The sequence below is a fragment of the Cydia pomonella genome, chromosome 19 (assembly GCF_033807575.1).
Source record: "Cydia pomonella isolate Wapato2018A chromosome 19, ilCydPomo1, whole genome shotgun sequence".
In the NCBI taxonomy this organism is placed as follows: Eukaryota; Metazoa; Arthropoda; class Insecta; order Lepidoptera; family Tortricidae; genus Cydia; species Cydia pomonella.
In genome coordinates, this window is record NC_084721.1 from 9284322 (window position 1) to 9304155 (window position 19834).

Below are 19834 nucleotides of genomic sequence, written 5' to 3' on the forward strand. Positions count from 1 at the left end.
TTGGTATTATCCTTTCCTTTACCCGACAAAATTTTTACTTGGAACTCTGGGTTTTAACTCCTTAGAAGTGAGGCGTAATTATGCACTTATGATCGGCGCGTGCAGAATATTACGTGGAGATTCAGACTGCCCTCAGCTGGACTCACAGCTGGTACGCCTCCTTATCCCTTCTCTGTCCGTGGCAAAGTTCAATTTTAGGCCTCGTAATCGCGACTTACTTGCGGCTCCTAAAGCGCGCACGAAGGCGTACAGGCAATCACCACTGGTTCGTGCATTGCACTACATCAACGCACTTCTCCAGTCGGCTCCAGACTGCGATCTTTTTGCCAGTAGTTGGAGGCAAATTTGTGAGCAATGCAAAAACCATTGTGAGGCAATGGATGACCGTCCGTCCTCAGTTAGTTATTAAGGTTCTCCTGTGTTTTGTAATTCTATTTTTCATGTATAACACAATTTAATGATCAATACCCTTCTATTTATGTACGGATATATAACTTAAAATAATATTGACCTACCTAGTCCCAGATTGTATTCTGTACCTGATGTGTATGCATTTATATACTTTCTGTCCTAAATTTCGCAGTGCATTAGTACGAGTATATACTGTAATGCTGTGTAATTTTGTTGTTAAAATAAAATAAAATAAAAATAAATTCTGATGTCAGTGTACCTTCGAATTGGCTTGTAAGTATCCACTAAGGATTTTATGCAAGAAAGACCGGCAAAGCTAGAAGTCTATTATTCTATTATAGCAGAGAAAGCGTTATAATATATACAGTGAAAACAATTTTCCTGCTTTAGATATGTTGCGTCACTTGCTTTTGCTTTTTCATTTTCATAAAGAGGTCTGTAGACCCAGAAAGGGACACTTAAGTGAACGGGAAGGAACCCAAATTAAATGAAATACGCTTGTTGATTGCGAATGGCAGAAAATCCTTGTGTTTACCTTCGTTAGGGTAAAAAATGAGAGGTAATCCGATAAGGGATCACCGAACTGACTTTGTAATTTAGTCTCGCGGTAGCCGCTATCACTTCCATCGGGAAAACTTAGTTTACGTACATGTATACCTACCTAATCGATCTCGCTCGGAGTTATTTTACAAACATACTAGATAAATAAACTTTAAATGCATAACCAAAGATAAGTTACTTGTAAATATGCAGAATGGTCAAGTTAGGTTAGGGGGCAGGTAATACACAAAACATTTCTCTGTCTGTAAAGTTATGAGAACTTATAGGTTATCGTATACGCCCTACAATCAGTGCCAGTGCCAGCGCGAGCTACGCGCTACGAGCGTAGCCGATAACCGTATTTAGCGAAAAGCGCCTAACGGCCCGATTCGAAGAATGATCAAGACACGTTTAAGATCTAGGAAAGATTTTTAAAATATCGATAGCTAAACGACCGGTTTCCTCATCAATCTGTTTGTTTAGTTAAGGACCCCAGTCCTATTATCCCAATGACAACCCCTCACCATAGGATTGGAGCGAAAAAAAAAACTGAACTCCGCACTGTACGAAAAAAAATTAAACGTTTTTTAATACTTTTTCGGCAAGATCAATATGAATATCTATGCAAAATAGCAGCCTTGTGATCGTAATGGTCACGCAAGCAGACAGACAGGCAGACGGACATAGCGAAACTAGTTGACAACTGAACCCTAAACAGCTCTTGTAAAAATTATGAATACAAACATTTAAAAAATCAGTATCCTTTTAATTACGGACCCGGGTACGTCCTTAAACTACGTCTAAAAGAGAGGTATGGGCATTGTGAATGTCATCTCGCTTTGTGTGGTAGGGCACAGCACAGCGAGTGTCATTCCAGATCTAGAGCAGAGCCCAATTGGGGAAGTACCTCCACCTTACAGAAAATCGCAGCCAAATAACACTAGACCCTACTCATAGTGTTGTGTTCCTGCCAATGAGTAAGGGTGCCAGAGCTCAACAAGGGTGCGGAGTGTTAGGGTCAGCAACGCGCATGTAACTCCTCTGGAGTTGCAGGCGTACATAGGCTACGGAGACTGCTTACCATCAGGCGGGCTATATGCTTGTTTGCCACCGACGTAATATAAAGAAAACGAGATGTCAAAATTGACCTTTATTTCGATTCCGCTGTGATATTTCTAACGTCAAAGTGACATTGGTTGCCCGAATCAGAATCAGAATACTATACTTATCGTTATCGTATCTCGTTCTTCGAATCGGGCCGTAAGAACAGAGAACCCGCCTAGGGGGTCACTAGCAGTTAGGCGAAGAACCTACGTACGTAGTGGCGTAGCACCGCTGCGCCGCGCGGCGTAAAGTTTTGTAAGTTGCACCGCGTGGTAACACGGATGCGCGGCGTCGTGTGCGCAGTCGTTTTTTTTTTTTTTTTTTTTTTTTAAATACCACGACGGTGGCAAACAAGCATACGGCCCGCCTGATGGTAAGCAGTCACCGTAGCCTATGGACGCCTGCAACACCAGAGGCATCACATGCGCGTTGCCGACCCTTTAAAAACCTGTACACTTCTTTTTTTGAAGAACCCCATACTGTAGCCCCTCGGGAAAACCTCTAAGCGGGAAGTCTAGACGGTTGCCTGCACCGTGATACGAGATTTCACGCCATTTATTTGTTCAAAATTTTAGTATTTTTGGACTAAAAAACGAGTCAGGGAATGATTATTTTTCACTAATTTTCTTAACTATTTATACCTTTTTTTAGCCAGTATGAGTGTCCCACTGAAGCGCTGGTGGCCTAGCGGTAAGAACTTGTGACTTTCAATCCGGAGGTCGCGGGTTCAAACCCCGGCTCGTACTAATGAATTTTTTAAGAACTTGTGTACGAAATATCATTTGATATTTACCAGTCGCTTTTCGGTGAAAACATCGCGAGGAAACCGGAATAATCCCAATAAGGCCTAGTTTGGCAGTCGCTTTCGTAAAACGTTGCGATACGAAGAAGTTCGATTTAAGTGGGCTAACGCAAACTTGTTGTTTTTATATTGAATTTTTGAACGTTTTAATTAAGGCTAAATGCCACTAAAAGATTCACATGGAAACTAGACTAAAATTAAAATCGGTTCCATAGAAATACATAAATCCTAATGAAGACATATCCAATTTTCATGAATGTTAGTCATCTATAGATATTTAGTCATATTGACGAAGGATCTAACGAGCAAAATATTACACAGATGTATATTTTCAGAGTAGTTGAGATAAAAGGTAAAAACACTAAAAACCCGCGCAACGGCCATATCATCCGTCGCACGTTACGCGCGGCGCGCCATATCTTTCGTTTCCTTCTAATTTCCTGGCTACACGCCCTTCTTTCTATCAATAATCATAATAAAATGAAATAGGTCAAAGTTCGAGTGTCAAAGGCCAAGACATTATTAAAACGTACCTATTTACCGAAGCCTGTAATTATATTAGATTACGCCTGCGGAATCTGGTGCGCGGCGCGTGACCAGCAAGCTGATCGGATTTAGATTCGTGACAACTACGCGTTAGCTTCCTTATTGACTTGCGTTAAGATAAAGTAGGTTCCGAGTCAGGTATAATAGGAGTTGAAAATGCTAACTAAGTTCACTAAACCTATAAAAAAATAGATTGTTGTATTTATGTTATTTGGAACTATTCTACAATTCTATGTGATTCAATATACGATTGTCTTGTAGAAAATAATCTGCCTTGGTAGAAAGTAATCGTAAAATTTGCTGTGTACCGCTCACCATTTTTGACATTGACATATTCGCTCACATCTACGTAACTTACTCTCTATGCATCTCGTTCGTACTCGCATATTAGTGATATAAACTGTATATAAAGTAATTTGCGTAGACATGAGCGAATATATATGTCAATGTCAAAACTGGTGGTAGCCGTACTTATCTTGATTACTTAATGTTGTATATTTATTTCTGTATCCTCTTACTTCTCATGTTATATTTAATAATTGTATGGGTTACGATTTTTTCCATTACTTACAAATAATTAAGTAAAACACACAGATTAAAAAACTCTCGGTTCAGACGTTGAAAAATTCCCACTTGATAATTTATTTTTGAATGCGCTTGTGGCGTCTCCTCTGTAAGATGCTAACCGATGGCGATAGCATTTCCAACATCACGCTTACGGAGTTCCGAATGTCAAATGAATGAATTAATAAAATGAATTAATGTCGAATGTTAATGTAAATACAACTTCTAATTAATTCAAATTCAAATAAAATAAAATAAAAACTTCGGTCCCCAGGCACAACACTCGCCTAGAGAGAGTACTCTATATTACGCCTCTCTATACGCTTATTATATCTATACGGTCACCGGGCACTTGCCTAAGGGCCGGTCAACGGGTGCTACCACCCCCGTAAGCAGCCTAACAGTAGTTTTCAGATCCACATAATATCATGGGACAGCGTTCCTTATGCGCTACAGGGTGAAATTTTAACCACCAGCCATAATCTGCGTAGTGACTTTATAGGTCATATGACAGCTTATGAGACCAATGCCGAAATCTCGAAAAAAAGGTTTCTTCATTCTGGCTGATGTGTAGCAGCTGATTTCTATGGGACAACCATTTTTTTTTAGATTTCGCGATAGTAAAAGGTGATCAGAACGCATAATGTTGTCTCGCTCAAACTTCGGAGCCTCATGCGAATGGGATGCAGTTAAATTGCGCGATTCGCAGTAAACTTACCTTCACGCTGAAACTTTGCTGTTGGTAACAGCAACTCAGCTGAAATATGATTACGTGGGAGTAATATTAAGGAGGGGGGAATTTTGATTTACCAATTCGTTAAGGTCTTCATCTTGTTTTGATACGACCTTGAAGATCGCTAGCACTGATTGGTACTTTTTTGAACAAATTCGTTGAATAAGAATCGGCCTCAGGCCGCGTAGCCCACAAACATGCAAATCGCTTACACTCCGTAGCTATCGAAACGCAACTGTGACTGTCGCACTAATATGGAAGAGTGATAGAGAGAGCGTTTCGTTGTCGAAGCGATAGTGATTATCACCTTGGCTACGCGGCCTCGTAAGAAGGGGAAGGAGGAGAGAAGAGTACTATATGAAGTAATCAATTGCATCAGCGCTTGCTGCTATGGTATGATAGTTGTACATTATGCTGCAGCTGCAGATATACCTCATCTCGCAAACTTCTATGAAGTGACATGAAATACTTTTTATTGTGATATACAAAACGATTTATTTTTCTAAATGGTTATGTAACGTATATAATACTGTATACCGTGTACCGTAACGTATAAGATAATGTATCTTACTAATAATAATAAGGTTTACCCACATATATTAAATAATCATATTGAGCAATGACGTTGATTTTGAAATCTATTTTTCCGATACCTGTTAACTGTATATTTTGTATTTAATCGGATCCTTCAATCGAATATACACTGCTGACCATACAATATTATAGTTATGTTAAATAAAATATGGAATGCCTAACATGTTTCTCACTTCTATTTTTGAGAATTCTATTTAAGTAGCTTTATAATCTTATTCACGTGGAGGCAAAAATCCACTAAACATGTTAGGTACTAACCTAAGTAACCATTGAATGATTGAACCCCTTAATATCCATAACATATTTCATCTTCACAGGGAACCCTTCCGAGTTCATACAACAAAATAAGTCACCAGTATATTGACTCCGTACACGGTTACCAAATCTGGCACACGATTTAAAAATAACGTGATTTTTCTCGTAGTGTATTTAAAGGATAATTGCAAGTTGGCTGATGAAATTGACTTTAAAGTGATGATTTTGAACGATAAATAATTATTCATTTATATGAACTTGACTTGTAAAGCGCTGGTGGCCTAGCGGTAAGAGCGTGCGACTTGCAATCCGGAGGTCGCGGGTTCAAACCTTGGCTCGTACCAATGAGTTTTTCGGAACTTACGTACGAAATATCATTTGATATTTACCAGTCGCTTTTCGGTGAAGGAAAACATCGTGAGGAAACCGGACTAATCCCAACAAGGCCTAGTTTACCCCTCTGGGTTGGAAGGTCAGATGGCAGTCGCTTTCGTAAAAACTAGTGCCTACGCCCAATCTTGGGATTAGTTGTCAAGCGGACCCCAGGCTCCCATGAGCCGTGGCAAAATGCCGGGACAACGTGAGGAAGAAGATGAACTTGACTTGTAACATGTTTCGGTTAGTATTTTCTTCGCGTTGGTGTGATGAAAAATGCTGTACTTCACTTGGTAGTAAAGTATGTTTAATCCTCGTGCCTTTAACCCTCGTAATGCTCAAGATTCCGCTTACTCCGAATATTACGCTCCTTACGGTTATTTTTAAAGTATTTTGCTTGCTTGGGTAACAATATTAGCAAGAGGAGCTAAATAACAACTTTGTCCATTTGTTCAAAGTTCAAGTATACTTTATTCATGTAGGCCTAGCAACAAGCACTTATGAATAGTAATACAGTATTACATATAATTATCTTAAGCTAATTAGCAGAGCCATTTATTGATGTAAATATGATTCCATAATACTATAGAATTATTTGTATTTTCATTATTCTAGCTTTCGCACATCACCCAGTCAAGATACTGCATTACCTATTGGGTTGTGACCCTACTCAACTTCCGGTATCAGGGCGGTACAGAAACGATCTCTATGGCCGTATTGTCATGCTTCCTTAGTCTATAGTAATAAAGTAGAATTCTGATTTATGCGTCAAATGCGGTAAGCAGCACAATGCAGACTACCCTCGTCCCAACGCTGGCTGTATTGCTTTATTGATGACGGCATTGCATTGCCATAAGCTGTATAGGTAATATATGTCACATTTAATGAACTTGCAATTTTACTTACGAATATCTAATAAAGTAGGTAAAGTCTTTTCAAGTAGATCAGCTTAGGTCAGTGCCATTTTATTTCTTGAAAAGTATGTATTTTTAATATAAATCAAGATATTTTACTGCAGTAGATGCTAATAGTGGTAATAGCGTATTTGTATGTCCTGGAGCATAGTAAATTATGGCGTACGCGCTTGCCAAGCTACGATCTCATTTTCCCGACTCACACATTACTATAATATATCTATCTTCTGCCAGCATTGATTTCCGATAGGTAGCTCTATTGAATGGCAACCCCAAGCTAAGTGAGATTCCTACAAAGATTAGGCGACGTTCGATTTAGTGATCGATGGGTAAGTAAATGCTTATCCATCATCAAATTAAAGGATTTCGAGTTAACGTGAAACTCCTCAACGTATCTTAAAAATACCTTGATGAAAACGCCTACTCAGGCAATAAAAGCAGTAAAGTGTTATGAATTTGTCACCTAAAAGGTTAAAGGATATAGAATTACGGAATATTAATTTTATCCTTTATTAAAATATACCTGTCTTCAATTTGTACGAGTACTAACTTTAGGAAATGTAATAAAATATTTGAAGTCGACTGAAGCTAGTGTAAAATGTGGAAATAAATGAGTACCCAAATGACTACAAGTTAAAATAAATTATTGGTGAGAAGAAAATCAAGACGCAGATGAAAATTGTTGGTGATTTTGGTACAACATACTATGCTATACCAAAGGTAGGTACCTATTGCTAATAAATTAAAATGTACATGACAAAATTTCACTACAAATTGAATACAAAACTAAACTCTTCTACTTGAACAATCCACCCTGTATCATTTCCGAAGTAAAGGTGCCCGTCACGTTTACTGCGCGTTGAACCGTGAGAGACTACCTCTGGGCCAGGAACAACCGATCGAGGTCCCTATCCTGCAGACGACGACCCACCTACCAGACGAGGAAGCAAAGAAGTAAGCTCTTCAGAGCAAGGGGAACACTCGTTTAGGTAGTTGGACAACCCCGAGTACTTGTCCCTCTTGAGCGATGCCGCCTGTTCAGCGACCGCCCTGTAAGGACAAGGTGAGTGACTTGCCTGAAAAATATACTTAATCTGAAAAATATTAAGTGTCATGTTGATGGCCTTAAAAATATTCGCGATGGTACTAAATACAAATATTGGTCGCTAGTTATTTACCAACAATAATAAATAAATAGTATCTAGGTACTGACTACTGTTCATGAAAGTAAATGTTTTGTAAGGAAGGAATCTTCGTTACTTCAAAAGTAGATTCAGGACGGGGGGGGCACTCTAGTTAGTTTAAGTGTGTTTAAATTAATCTTTGAACTCGATTTAACTCAGACAAAGAAAAAAGTACTTAAACGATAAAAAAAAAAATAGTGTCAAATGATGTAAGTTTTAATCACTAGACTTAACTATAAGTACTTAGTTGTAGTTTTTCAGAATATATAAATACTTTGAAACGATCCAGCTAATGGATCCTATTCTGAAACTGTATAACGCCTTAAATTATTGAATAACAACTCAACAGATAGCGGTATTGTTGAACGTTAAACCACAACCGCTTCAAGTTATAAGTAATTTAATTTCGATGAAGGGAGATAATTCGCACGTCAAGTGCGTCGAGGTGCAAGACCGTTAAGTGGTGGAAAAGGGATGGGATAGGCGATTGTCGTTTTTCCCATTTTCCGTACTTCGCGAACTGAACACTTCAGTACCCCGGCGTCAGTCGTAGCTGGCGGTTGTGTCTGTGCCGGTTTATCTCACGCGCGCGAGTGTATTCGTAATACGATGAGTGGTGTATTTTATTCGAAGTGTGATTTGTGAGTGTTGAAAGTGGTTCGTGTATCGGCTGGAGGTTTGCTGCTACACTGCGCTAAAATGTGAGTTTATTTTAAACGAGGGTGGGCTCGAGTAAAAAGTTAATTGATTTGTTAATGATAGATGGAATATCTTACATGGTTAGTCAGAAATTACCATTTATTATACAGGCTTATTGTATTAACATCTAGTTGCCGCAAGTGAATCTATACTTTGACAACCTATCTGCTTGACCCTGCCTATGAAGCCGATGGTCTCGGGTTCAAATCCTGGTAACGGCATTTATTCGTGTGAGGAGCACGAATATATGTTCCTGAGTCATGGGTGTGTTCTATGAATTTAAGTATTTATACATATTTATATACTAAATACATATATCGTTGTCTAAGTACCCTCAACACAAGCCTTATTGAGCTTACTTTGAAACTTAGTCAATTTGTGTTATAATATCCTGTAATATTATAATATCCTGTATAATTAAAAAATATATATGACTGACTGACTGCATCTATATCTCGATAATTTTATTACTAGAATATGACATAGGTAATGATACCTTTTACGATAGGACTATTGAAAATTATTTTAACTTTAAAAGCAATAATGAGTTCTTAGTTTTGGGATTCTGAGTAAAATGTAATATTACCTATGTACACCTCAGTAAAATGTAATATGACTCGTGTAATAAGGTGATTTTCTAGGAAATCTTACCTACGTCTTAACATAGCTAGGATGAATAAGTTTTCATACTTCTGACTACTTACAGCAAGTGTCTGAACTAAATATCACGTATACTTATACGAGTAGGTACTCTTAAACTTCAGTAGATAGTTTTCATATCAGTTTGAATGATTCACGGTTAGTTTCATGTACCGATACGTTTTGCTTTTACGTGAAGGGATCCGTCTATTTCCGTGGGGTAATCTTTTGCTTATTGTTAAGATGGTTACTTATGAACGACTTATGTATGGGTTGTAGAAGAAAGAATATTAGAGATGGTACTTGACACCCTCAAACTCAATGTCAGGTACTTGTGCCAATAGGTTTTATTTTATTTTAATAATAATTCACAGCAGGACACATCCACCATACACGCCTCAAATTTTGCCAATTTTTGTACTCCATCTTCTTTTCTGGTGATTTTTTTGTGAGATTTGGTCCCCCTTCATGACCTTTTCATAGCGTGAGTTCAAAAATAATCTTTGAGCAAAATTAGATACTAACATTGGGGGGTTTATAACAAAAAAACGAATTAAGGATTTATAAGGTCTTAGAGGTAATTAATTAATTAATTTATATATAAACAAAGATACAAAATGAATGAAGGTCTTAGATAAGTAGAAAATCTATCAAACTTATCCTTAACTCATGTTACATATTAAAACCGGGAAGCTGTCAGTGACATCGCCACTTTTTATTAATGCGGCGATAATAAGTTTCCCATATGGCTGCCATTAAAGTATTTAGGAGTCTATCTTTACTTAACATACCTATTAAAAAATAAAAACAAAAACCACAAACAATAAAAAAGGAAATATATATATGTATTTATTCATATATTAACACACCTATTCTACCTTTACATTACAAAACAAAAAACTCCTTAACGTCAAAAGAATCTACGATAAAAAAAACAATGTAATATTAGATGCAGTGAACATATTATTATTATTATTTATTTTTATACTACGTCGGTGGCAAACAAGCATACAGCCCGCCTGATGGTAAGCGGTCTCCGTAGCCTATGTTCGCCTGCAAATCCAGAGGAGTTACATGCGCGTTGCCGACCCTAACACTACGCACCCTCGTTGAGCTCTGGCAACCTTACTCACCGGCAGGAGCACAATACTATGAGTAGGGTCTAGTGTTATTTGGCTGCGGTTTTCTGTAAGGTTGGGCCCAGTGGGCTCTGCTCTAGATTTGGAATGACACCCGCTGTGCTGTGCCCTACCACACACAGCGAGATGACGTTCACATTGTCCATACCTCTCTTTTGGATGTAGTTCTAGGACGTACCCGGGTCCGTAATAGGGTTCTTTTGTCAACTAGTTTCGCTATGTCCGTCTGCCTGTCTGTCTGCTTGCGTGACCATTAGGATTACAAGGCTGCCATTTGGCATAGATATTCATATCAATCATGCCGAACAAGTATTAAAAAATAACCTTTTTGGGTAGATGTACAGTGAGGATCTTTTTTTTTTCGCTTCAATCCTATGGTGAGGGGTGTCATTGGGATAATAGGATCTTTAAATAATAAACAGATTTATGTAACTCCTGAAGAAGAAGCTGGTCATTTGCGGAATTAAATTATAATGGTCTCACTGGAAAAAAAAACACTTTGCAATACAAGTACAGTAAGTATGACAGATGCATAAAATACGTACCTATTGCCAAACTTAGGCTCTATGAAAGGTAATTCGTATGAATGTGCGTGAATGCGTTTTGTGACATTTAATTTGTACCTAGTAACACGTTAAAGCCTAATAACGGGGTGCAACCATGGCTGCAAAACCGGTTTAATTTTATCGGTCGCGTGACTCGCACAAGCCTACCGACTAGCATCATCGACCTTAATGTGTCGAAGTTTGTCACATGGGCTATATTAAAAAATAAATATTGTATACACCCATACTAATAGTGTAAAAATGTAAACATTTTTTTACATTATCGGGTACTTGAAACATTTATCTGCCTGGATTGGCCCCTTATCGTCTTGGCGTAAACTTATTTCATTTAATCGTGTAATGTTTTCAATTGCCCTCAAATGGCAAAATAATTTGTCTTGTTTTAGGGTCTTTACTAGGGCCAGATAATAGCAAATATTACTAATAAAAAAATTACTATTGATGAATCAAATCATCCCGATATACATATTTCTACTAGCAAAATATTACGATTATAGCAGCTTTATTGTTACGTTGAGTAAGTAATATTAATTACTATGTATTAGTAGGTAAAACTTCTGTAGGTAATATGTTTTACCACATTGAGTTAAAGTAACTGATTTGAATATTCTTGCCCAATAAAATACCATATCATGGTTTGTTAAATATGTAAAAAATACACTATAGCTTTTGCCCGCGATTTCGTCTGCGTGGGGTGATAATATGATGATGATTGACTGTGTGAGACATGAAATGAGAGCCCTGGTCCTAGCCGTGTCTCCACATGAAAACAACTCACGTTCAACTCTTAATAAATTTATTTTATCTCCATTAAACTATTTTCATTGCTTGACAGCTTGTTCTTTTCTTCATATTCTATTTTAATTGTGTCCTGTCATAGACAACAGAGGAAAATAAAAAACCTAAAGAGTTCTAATACCTATGTAACATTGTGTTCGGTTATGAACATTGATAAAAACTATCCCATATCCTTTAAGCTATCTCCATACGAAATTTCATCTAAATCGGTTCTGTGGTTAAAACGTGAAGAGGTAATAGACAGACAGACAAACATATTTACTTTCGCATTTATTATATTAGTACGGATATGTAGCAATAATCCATGCAATAAGCTCGCATGTGTGTAGTTGTGACTTTGCCAAAACGGGGTTTCGTTTTGATATCTTCTTCAACTGTAAATTTAATGAATAAAAACTTTATTTCTAAATCCCAAAGGAAAACTATTTAGGGGTAGTCTTTTTCTTCAACGTCAACGAGTCTAATTCGTTACTTTTTACGAAGAGTAAAAAAACGGTCCCTTAGTATGAAGTTGATGTGAACGCCTTTGATATACGTCGGTCATAATATTGAAGTGAGTAAACTGTCTCCATCTTTGCATTTTTCAATCACTAAAGGTTACAAAGTGCAAAAAAGCAAAAATAATAATTTAATTGTTGAACAATGAAACTTGTAAAGTATTTTACTCTGATAACAATGCGATCCCCTTGACCCCATTGAGACACTGCTTTTGGAGACCAATTCCAACTTACACCTGACATCGAAACGTGCGTGCGTCTCGCTCGCTTAATGCATGTACGGACAAGTCCGAGTGGAATGAAGGCGCGTATGAATACTAACACATCATTTAGACATCGTTTTCGCCATGCGATGTCAGGTACACGTTCGAATTGATTTAAATAGGAGTAGGTACAGTCACGTCTGAAAATATAGATACGGACAAAGTGCCAAAAATATGTATACACTACCTTAAATACATAGGTCAAATAAAGGACAAATATGAAATAAACAGGTGGCCTATCACATATACTTTTTAAAACTATATTTCCATAGACAATGACTGGCTGGAAAACATTTACTTTCTTTTTAAATTTACTTATTATAAAATCTTACCTTTGTATGAAATGAAAATGTTGTATAAAATATGCGTAAATCGCCCTTAACCCACGTCGACCTTTTCAAAGTTTAAATCTATTTTTTTTATATGTAAATTTAAAAATAAAGTAAATGTTTTCCGACCAAACATTGTCTATAGATATATAGTTTCAAAAAATATATGTGATAGGCCACCTCATTGTTTCGTATTTTTCTATTGCAAAACTTATCTAGTGACCTACGTATATGGGCAATAAGGTCGTGTATAAATTTAATATTATTGGCACTTTGTCCGTATCGATATTGTCAGACGTGACTGTACCTACTTAATTCATTATAAAATAAACATTAAGCAAGGAAAATTCAGAGATGTGTCATGTGTTCATATTTTGCATATTAAAACTGAATTTGAATATTATGATATTTTTTAAGTTCAAGGAATAGGCATTAGTATTGTACACATTGTTAGGTACTTACGTTAACTAAGAAATAACATAATAACAGGTTGTGATAATTTATTGCAAAGTTTTATGACCGTCTGCGGTCTCCGTCATTAGACTCTATACTCGTATTACGAGTATTACTATGGTATGCAAAAAAAATCAGTTCAATCGGACACTGAAGAAACGGAAAACTCAGGGTATGATTACATTTGTAGAATAAGTCCAAGGCCAGCCAGGGTAATGAACTTGCGATCAAAGACTTTGTTAAGCAGCACTTCTGTATAGAAAATACACGTTATTGTTCTTTTTCCCTGGCCTTTGACCTGTTTTGGAAAGCTACAAGATATTTTAGCTACAACATTGACCGAAGAACTATATCTCTAGTTTTAGACTCGCAAATTCACATCTTGAAGGTTTCCAAGCCACTAGGTACTGAAGTACGTAGGTACAGCTTGCTTTAAAAATAATAACTAGGGGATATATGTATAAAAACCGGCCAAGAGCATGTCGGGCCACGCTCAGTGTAGGGTTCCGTAGTTACTCTTCCGTCACAATAAGCTAAACTGGAGCTTAAAGTATAGTAAATTGTTAACCAAGGGATAAAACGGTATCTTTCACCTGAGTTAAACAAATAGGCAAATTTGCATAATCAGTACCTAATTAAAATAAGTCTTTTTACTATGAAGGGAAAACTTTTTACGATAACTCAAAAACAGCTAAACTGATCATGTCCGCTATAGTTTTCATTTAATTTCTTTCTTAAGCTCTACTTTCACGATTTTTTTCATATTTTTTGGACCTATGGTTCAAAAGTTAGAGGGGGGGGACACATTTTTTATTTCTTTCGGAGCGATTATCTCCGAATATATTCACTTTATCAAAAAATGTTTCTTGAAAACCCCTATTAGTTTTGAAAGACCTTTCCAACGATACCCCACACTCTAGGGTTGAAGCGAAAAAAAAATTTCACCCCCACTTTACGTGTAGGGGAGGTACCATAAAAAAAATAATTTTTAGATTTTATTGTACGACTTTGTCGGCTTTATTGATCTATATATCCATGCCAAATTTCAGCTTTCTAGCACTAACGACCACGGAGCAAAGCCTCGGACAGACAGACAGACAGACAGACAGACAGACAGACAGACAGACGGACATGGCGAAACTATAAGGGTTCCGTTTTATGCCATTTGGCTACGGAACCCTAAAAGTATATATAAACTATATTCTAGAATGAATTTTAAGCCAGGCCTCTTACTATTGAAATAAAAGTGGGCCCACCCGATAACCCCGTATATTATATAGAAAATAAATGTATTATTACCTGTAGCAATATTAAAAGTATTAAAACCAGCTGCCATAATTGCTCACATCCGCATGCGGCTACAATGTGCACGTCTGTAATTAATACTTTACGTGCGAAATGTCTAACAAAATATATTAAATATACAATAATGTTAGTTCAATCATAAATACATATCATAATACTAACTATATTTAGGCCTGATTTATGTTATATAGCAATTACCTTTATTTAACGACCTTGTCGTCTCATTTTCGTAAGGTGGCAATGTGTCAAGTCTTGCCTTCCTCACCCTTAGAATATCTTTTGGCCAACCCATTAAAAAAAGGCCTCACCGACCCTTGCCACGGCCTCCGCAAATAGCGGCTTTTTCTTTGTCGTCATACTCTTGTCAGAGTAGTCGTGGTCGCCATTCTTCCCGTACTGTCGAAGTCGCTATTCTTGTACATTTATGGAGCGGTTCATTGAGTACTTTTTTGACTAGGTCTGTGCACTGGTGACCTATCGCGCCATGTGCCTTCGACTTTTCGAAATAGCGCCTAGGTATTTTTAAAGTTACCTACATTCGAAAAATCGCATTTTGAAATGACACTTACATTATTCGTGATTCGTTCGTTCGAACTTATCGCGCGTTGTGCCAGTAAGCGATTGATCTCAGCTTTCAACATATGTACATAATTAACCTTTTACCTCACTTACCACAAAGACAGTCTTGGTTTTTGAATTTGAATAATTATAATTTAACATTGTAAACAATAGGAAATTCCGATCATATTTGTTTTCGTACCTACACTACATCTGTTATTTGTGCCTCAGTCATGAAAGCAATTAGATCAATGCAGACAAATATGTCAGTGAATCAAAATAGGCTGCGGGCTTTTAACGTTCGATGTGCAGTGTATCTGACAACGTCGGTCAGCCATAGGTACTACTTATCGTTTCGATGCATTAGGAGTAGGCTAGACGTCAAACTTCTTCAGAATCTGATTTTAATAATAAGAATCCAGATATGTGTGTGAGTAAAGAAGTAAAGCAGACCGTTATAGGTATTTTTTATAAATAGAAGACAAAACGACCTGACCTTCCCAAACTGTCATAATAGTGGAAAAAACTGAGCAGCATAGGCCATACATGGTATACTATTAGGAAATTAAAGAAAGAGGGCACTAAAAAGGATCAGATGGAGACTGTACTTTTTACTCAATTTAGGTATACCAAAAGTTACTTATTACTCAATTTAGGTATACCAAAACCAACAATGAGATAGGTTCCTATGGGTAATTGTGTCAAGCGACTTCAAACTCAGATAAATGCATACGACCCTCTTAGGAAATATACTTTTCTTTTCTTATGCAGCTTTTGTTATGTATGTATACTTGGAATTATCTGAGTTTTGAAGTCATTTATGCGTAGACTGAAAGTCAATGTTTTTAGTGCAAATCATATAATCTAGAGAACACACCAAAAAAACCTTTAAATACCTGTTCTGTCATCCTTGTCGGGTATTCAAATATGGCAAGGTGCAGAAGAAGATGAAAGACATAGGAGCCAGTAGACCAAGGGTCACTAATTAGTTTCTTTGGGAGTCCGGTTTCTAAATTAAAAATTCATCGCGGTCCGTTTCTACTTGCGTTTATTAAATAAGCAAATGTTATTACAGTTCAAAATAGGTCGCCAGTCCGGATTGGGACCGCGGTCCGCCATTAAATGTGGTGACCCCTGCAATAGACTATTAAACCACTTGGCTTTTATGAACGATATACAAAACGGCCACGGATGCTATGCGCTTATCGATAAAGTACAAGTATCGACATTTCATGCAATGATAATTATATTTGAAAAATTTTAACTACTTGTGTCATGCTATATCAATGTTCACCTTATCCGCAATATCTAGCCTCTAGCACCACCAGTATCAAACCGCAGTCCATAAAAACTACTTATTGGTACGTAAAATTTTTGTGAGTTTAATATGATAATAATTAAATCAACACAATAATATTGGGACAAACGACATGCGGTATGGGTCAAATGCCATGCGTAACGTTTTAAATAAATTAAAAGGGATAAAGTGGACATCGACAACGTCACGTCTTGTCGTCACGATAAATTGAGAAACGGCAAATTACATATGTAAAGCTTGAGCGAGAACTGGGCATTGGATCAGCAGTATTACAAACAATTATTCACGAGCAGTCGTCTCTTCGTAAGCATTGTTCGAGATGGGTGCCTCACAAACTCAACGACTTCCAGAAACTTGGTATCAATTTATGATAGGAAAATTCGCCGTGCCGATGAAACATGGCTATATAATCGTAAAACAAAGCAATGATATGACACCATTTCACTATGTCACCAACAAAGCAGTGGTATGGCCATGTCATAAGGAGGCCAGAAGATCACATGACTAGACAAGTCCTGAGCATTAACGTTGGCTCCTAAAGATCGGGCAGAGGTAAACCCCTTACGACCTGGATGTCTGTCATTAACAACGACCATAAGAAAGCCCAAATAAATGTCTCGACGACGCAAAACAGATACGCCTGGTGCAGAATGACGAGGAGACTTGACCCCAAATGACATGGGAAAAGGCTAGGCAAAGAAGTAGGTATGTCACCATTTGTGCCCCAAAAGTATTATGAACTTGGGGCGATAAGCGACACCACGACAGGACACCACGAAAACGTCGCTCATATACTTCAGTCAGAACACTCGACTATTTTGCTTTAAAAAATATATCTATCCTGCCTCATTAATCATATGCCCCTGACCTAGCACCCTGTGATTTTTACATGTTTTCGAAAATTAAAGAAAAGTTAAGAGGGAACCGGTATGACAGCAAAGAAGATGCCTTGGCTGCTTATTACTACGTGATTTCGGAGGTGTCTAAAGAAAAGTGGCCGTGGGTATTTCATATAAGTGTTTAAATGAATGGAAAAATGTAAACGTGTTAATGGTGAATACTTTGAAAATATAGATACCTGTATTAAAGAATAAACAATATTTTTTGACTACCTAAATTCTTTTGGTATGACCCTCGTATAGTGGAGTGCCGTGTACCGTAAGTTTTTTACCCATATTTTGACTGAAGTGTGCCAACAAAGAGTATATTATTCTATTATTTTTCAATTTTTTACAGATGAAAAAAAATAGTAGTTTGTAAGGACAACATTTTAAAATGGTTCAAACGCGCTGAGATTTGACATGCAGGTATGTACTTGAGAAGCTCAATATGAAGGTCCTGGCCCTTTAGCCCCTCGCCGGAGTCAGTCTTTGGCCACTTGCCAAAATTACTTAGAAATTCGATTTACCTATAACTACCGCAGTCTTGGATTAAAAAAAATATATCGGCTGGTCATTTTTAAACCTTCCAAGTGCCTAATATACATGCCCAATCTTTAGCGCACTCGAACCATTTTGAAATTTCCTCGATTCAAATTGCCTAATTTATTTTGAGATTGACAATGATGGATATACATTTTTATTCCATCTTTTGACAATACAATACAAAAGGATTCACGAAATTCCGTCCAGAATACTTGGATTGCAGGGTTTTTGCATTCTGATGGCCTTCCACTATTGTTGGGTATTTTGGTAACAGAACTATATTTTAAGGTCAGATAAGATTATATACGTCATAAAGCGATTGTAAATCCTATTATGAAAAATAAACGATATGACATTTAGAGACTATTGATATAACAATTAGGGAATGCAAATTAGTGACAAATCTTAGGTTTAGTGACAGAAAATATACCTAGTTAGTTGCCACATTGAATTTCCTTGGGGTACAAGATGTTGTTGTTCGCACTGACTTGGTAAGCGACAGGTAAGTCTACCAGCTACCTACGTTACATTCATATGAAATTATTACGTTTATAGTGAAACCGCAAATTGCCCTATCTACGAGTAAGCCAATGATTCTGTAAAATATAAAGAAGCATATAGTTATGTGTGCAACTAATGAACGTCTAAATATACATTACCTCGTACACATTGTCTCGTAGATGCTCGTGTATTGGCAAGAAACACAAGCCATTCCTTCTCACGCATGTCCTGAAGTGTATTGGACAGTTAAGAAAATAGGGAACAATTAGTGTAAAACAATAAAGCCACGCAAAAAAACATTGATTATATGCTAAAACGTAAATTTGAACATTAATTGAAATTAAATACATATATTATTATGTCACTTCTATTTTTTTTATCAAAAGGCAGGTAAATTAATATCACAATTCGATACTTATTTAGTTACAGGTAATTTCGCTTTCAGGTTATAGAATAAATCCTGATAGGTTCGAAAACACTTTCTGGGGTCCATAGTACCCAATTAGCCACTTATTCTACAACGAGCGCCAATTACTCGCCTGACCCGAGTGATTGTTACGAGTAATGATAACGGTTAATTCAACATATATATATATATATATATATATATATATATATATATATATATATATATATATATATATATATATAAGATACAATTTCAATCGGAAATCGAATACCAAGAATACTGCTATTCATACAAATTAAGTAATATTGCATATTGCGAATATTATGGCTATCTATATAGTAAAATCGGTAACGATTCCTGATTTCAATTTGTAGTTTGCACGTGTAATAATAGGTTTAACAAAGTACAATGCTTTCGGTGTTCAACACGCCAAAAAGGACCTACTCTTTTGTTGGCATTAAATACTACGTCAAATACAGCATCAACAAGTGGCCGTCCTGTTGTTATAGTGATCGGAAAACCAAATTAAATCCCGATAATTAACGATTATCCAGAACCAGGATACCAGAGACCTGACTTATATGTTTTCCGAGTTAATTTACATTGGGGCATAACCTATGTAGAACACAAGTTCCCATTTCGGTCGCCATTCATCTTGTTTACCCCTATTGCTGCACAATGAATGGCGGGCATTACACTGCAGTTGTATTAGAAGCGCGTATACGAACCTTGAATGCGCAATATAGTATCACTCAATTCAATATCACTTATTTACTGTTTAGTAAAATATTTTTCTGACTTGGCGGTAGTACAATGCTTGTTATTCTATTGAGTTACAATGTTATATTAGAAGAGTGACGGCAATGTAGGTTGTGGTATTGTTTTGAGTCGACTTATCGAGATGCGTAGTTGGT

General features: G+C 36.9%; 1 protein-coding gene across 4 annotated transcripts in view; it reads left to right on the forward strand.

Moving 5' to 3' along the window:
- The first annotated feature begins 8394 nt into the window (after positions 1–8394).
- Positions 8395–19834, forward strand: part of LOC133528380 (uncharacterized) — a 563200-nt gene continuing 551760 nt past the window's right edge. For 2 of the 4 annotated variants that reach the window (XM_061865750.1, XM_061865751.1), the window contains exon 1: positions 8396–8723. In XM_061865750.1, the coding sequence (XP_061721734.1) occupies positions 8722–8723 (2 nt within the window). In that variant the 5' untranslated portion in view covers positions 8396–8721. Of the gene's footprint in view, positions 8724–19834 lie in introns of all 4 variants that reach the window. The other 2 variants (XM_061865752.1, XM_061865753.1) reach the window with 2 other exon arrangements.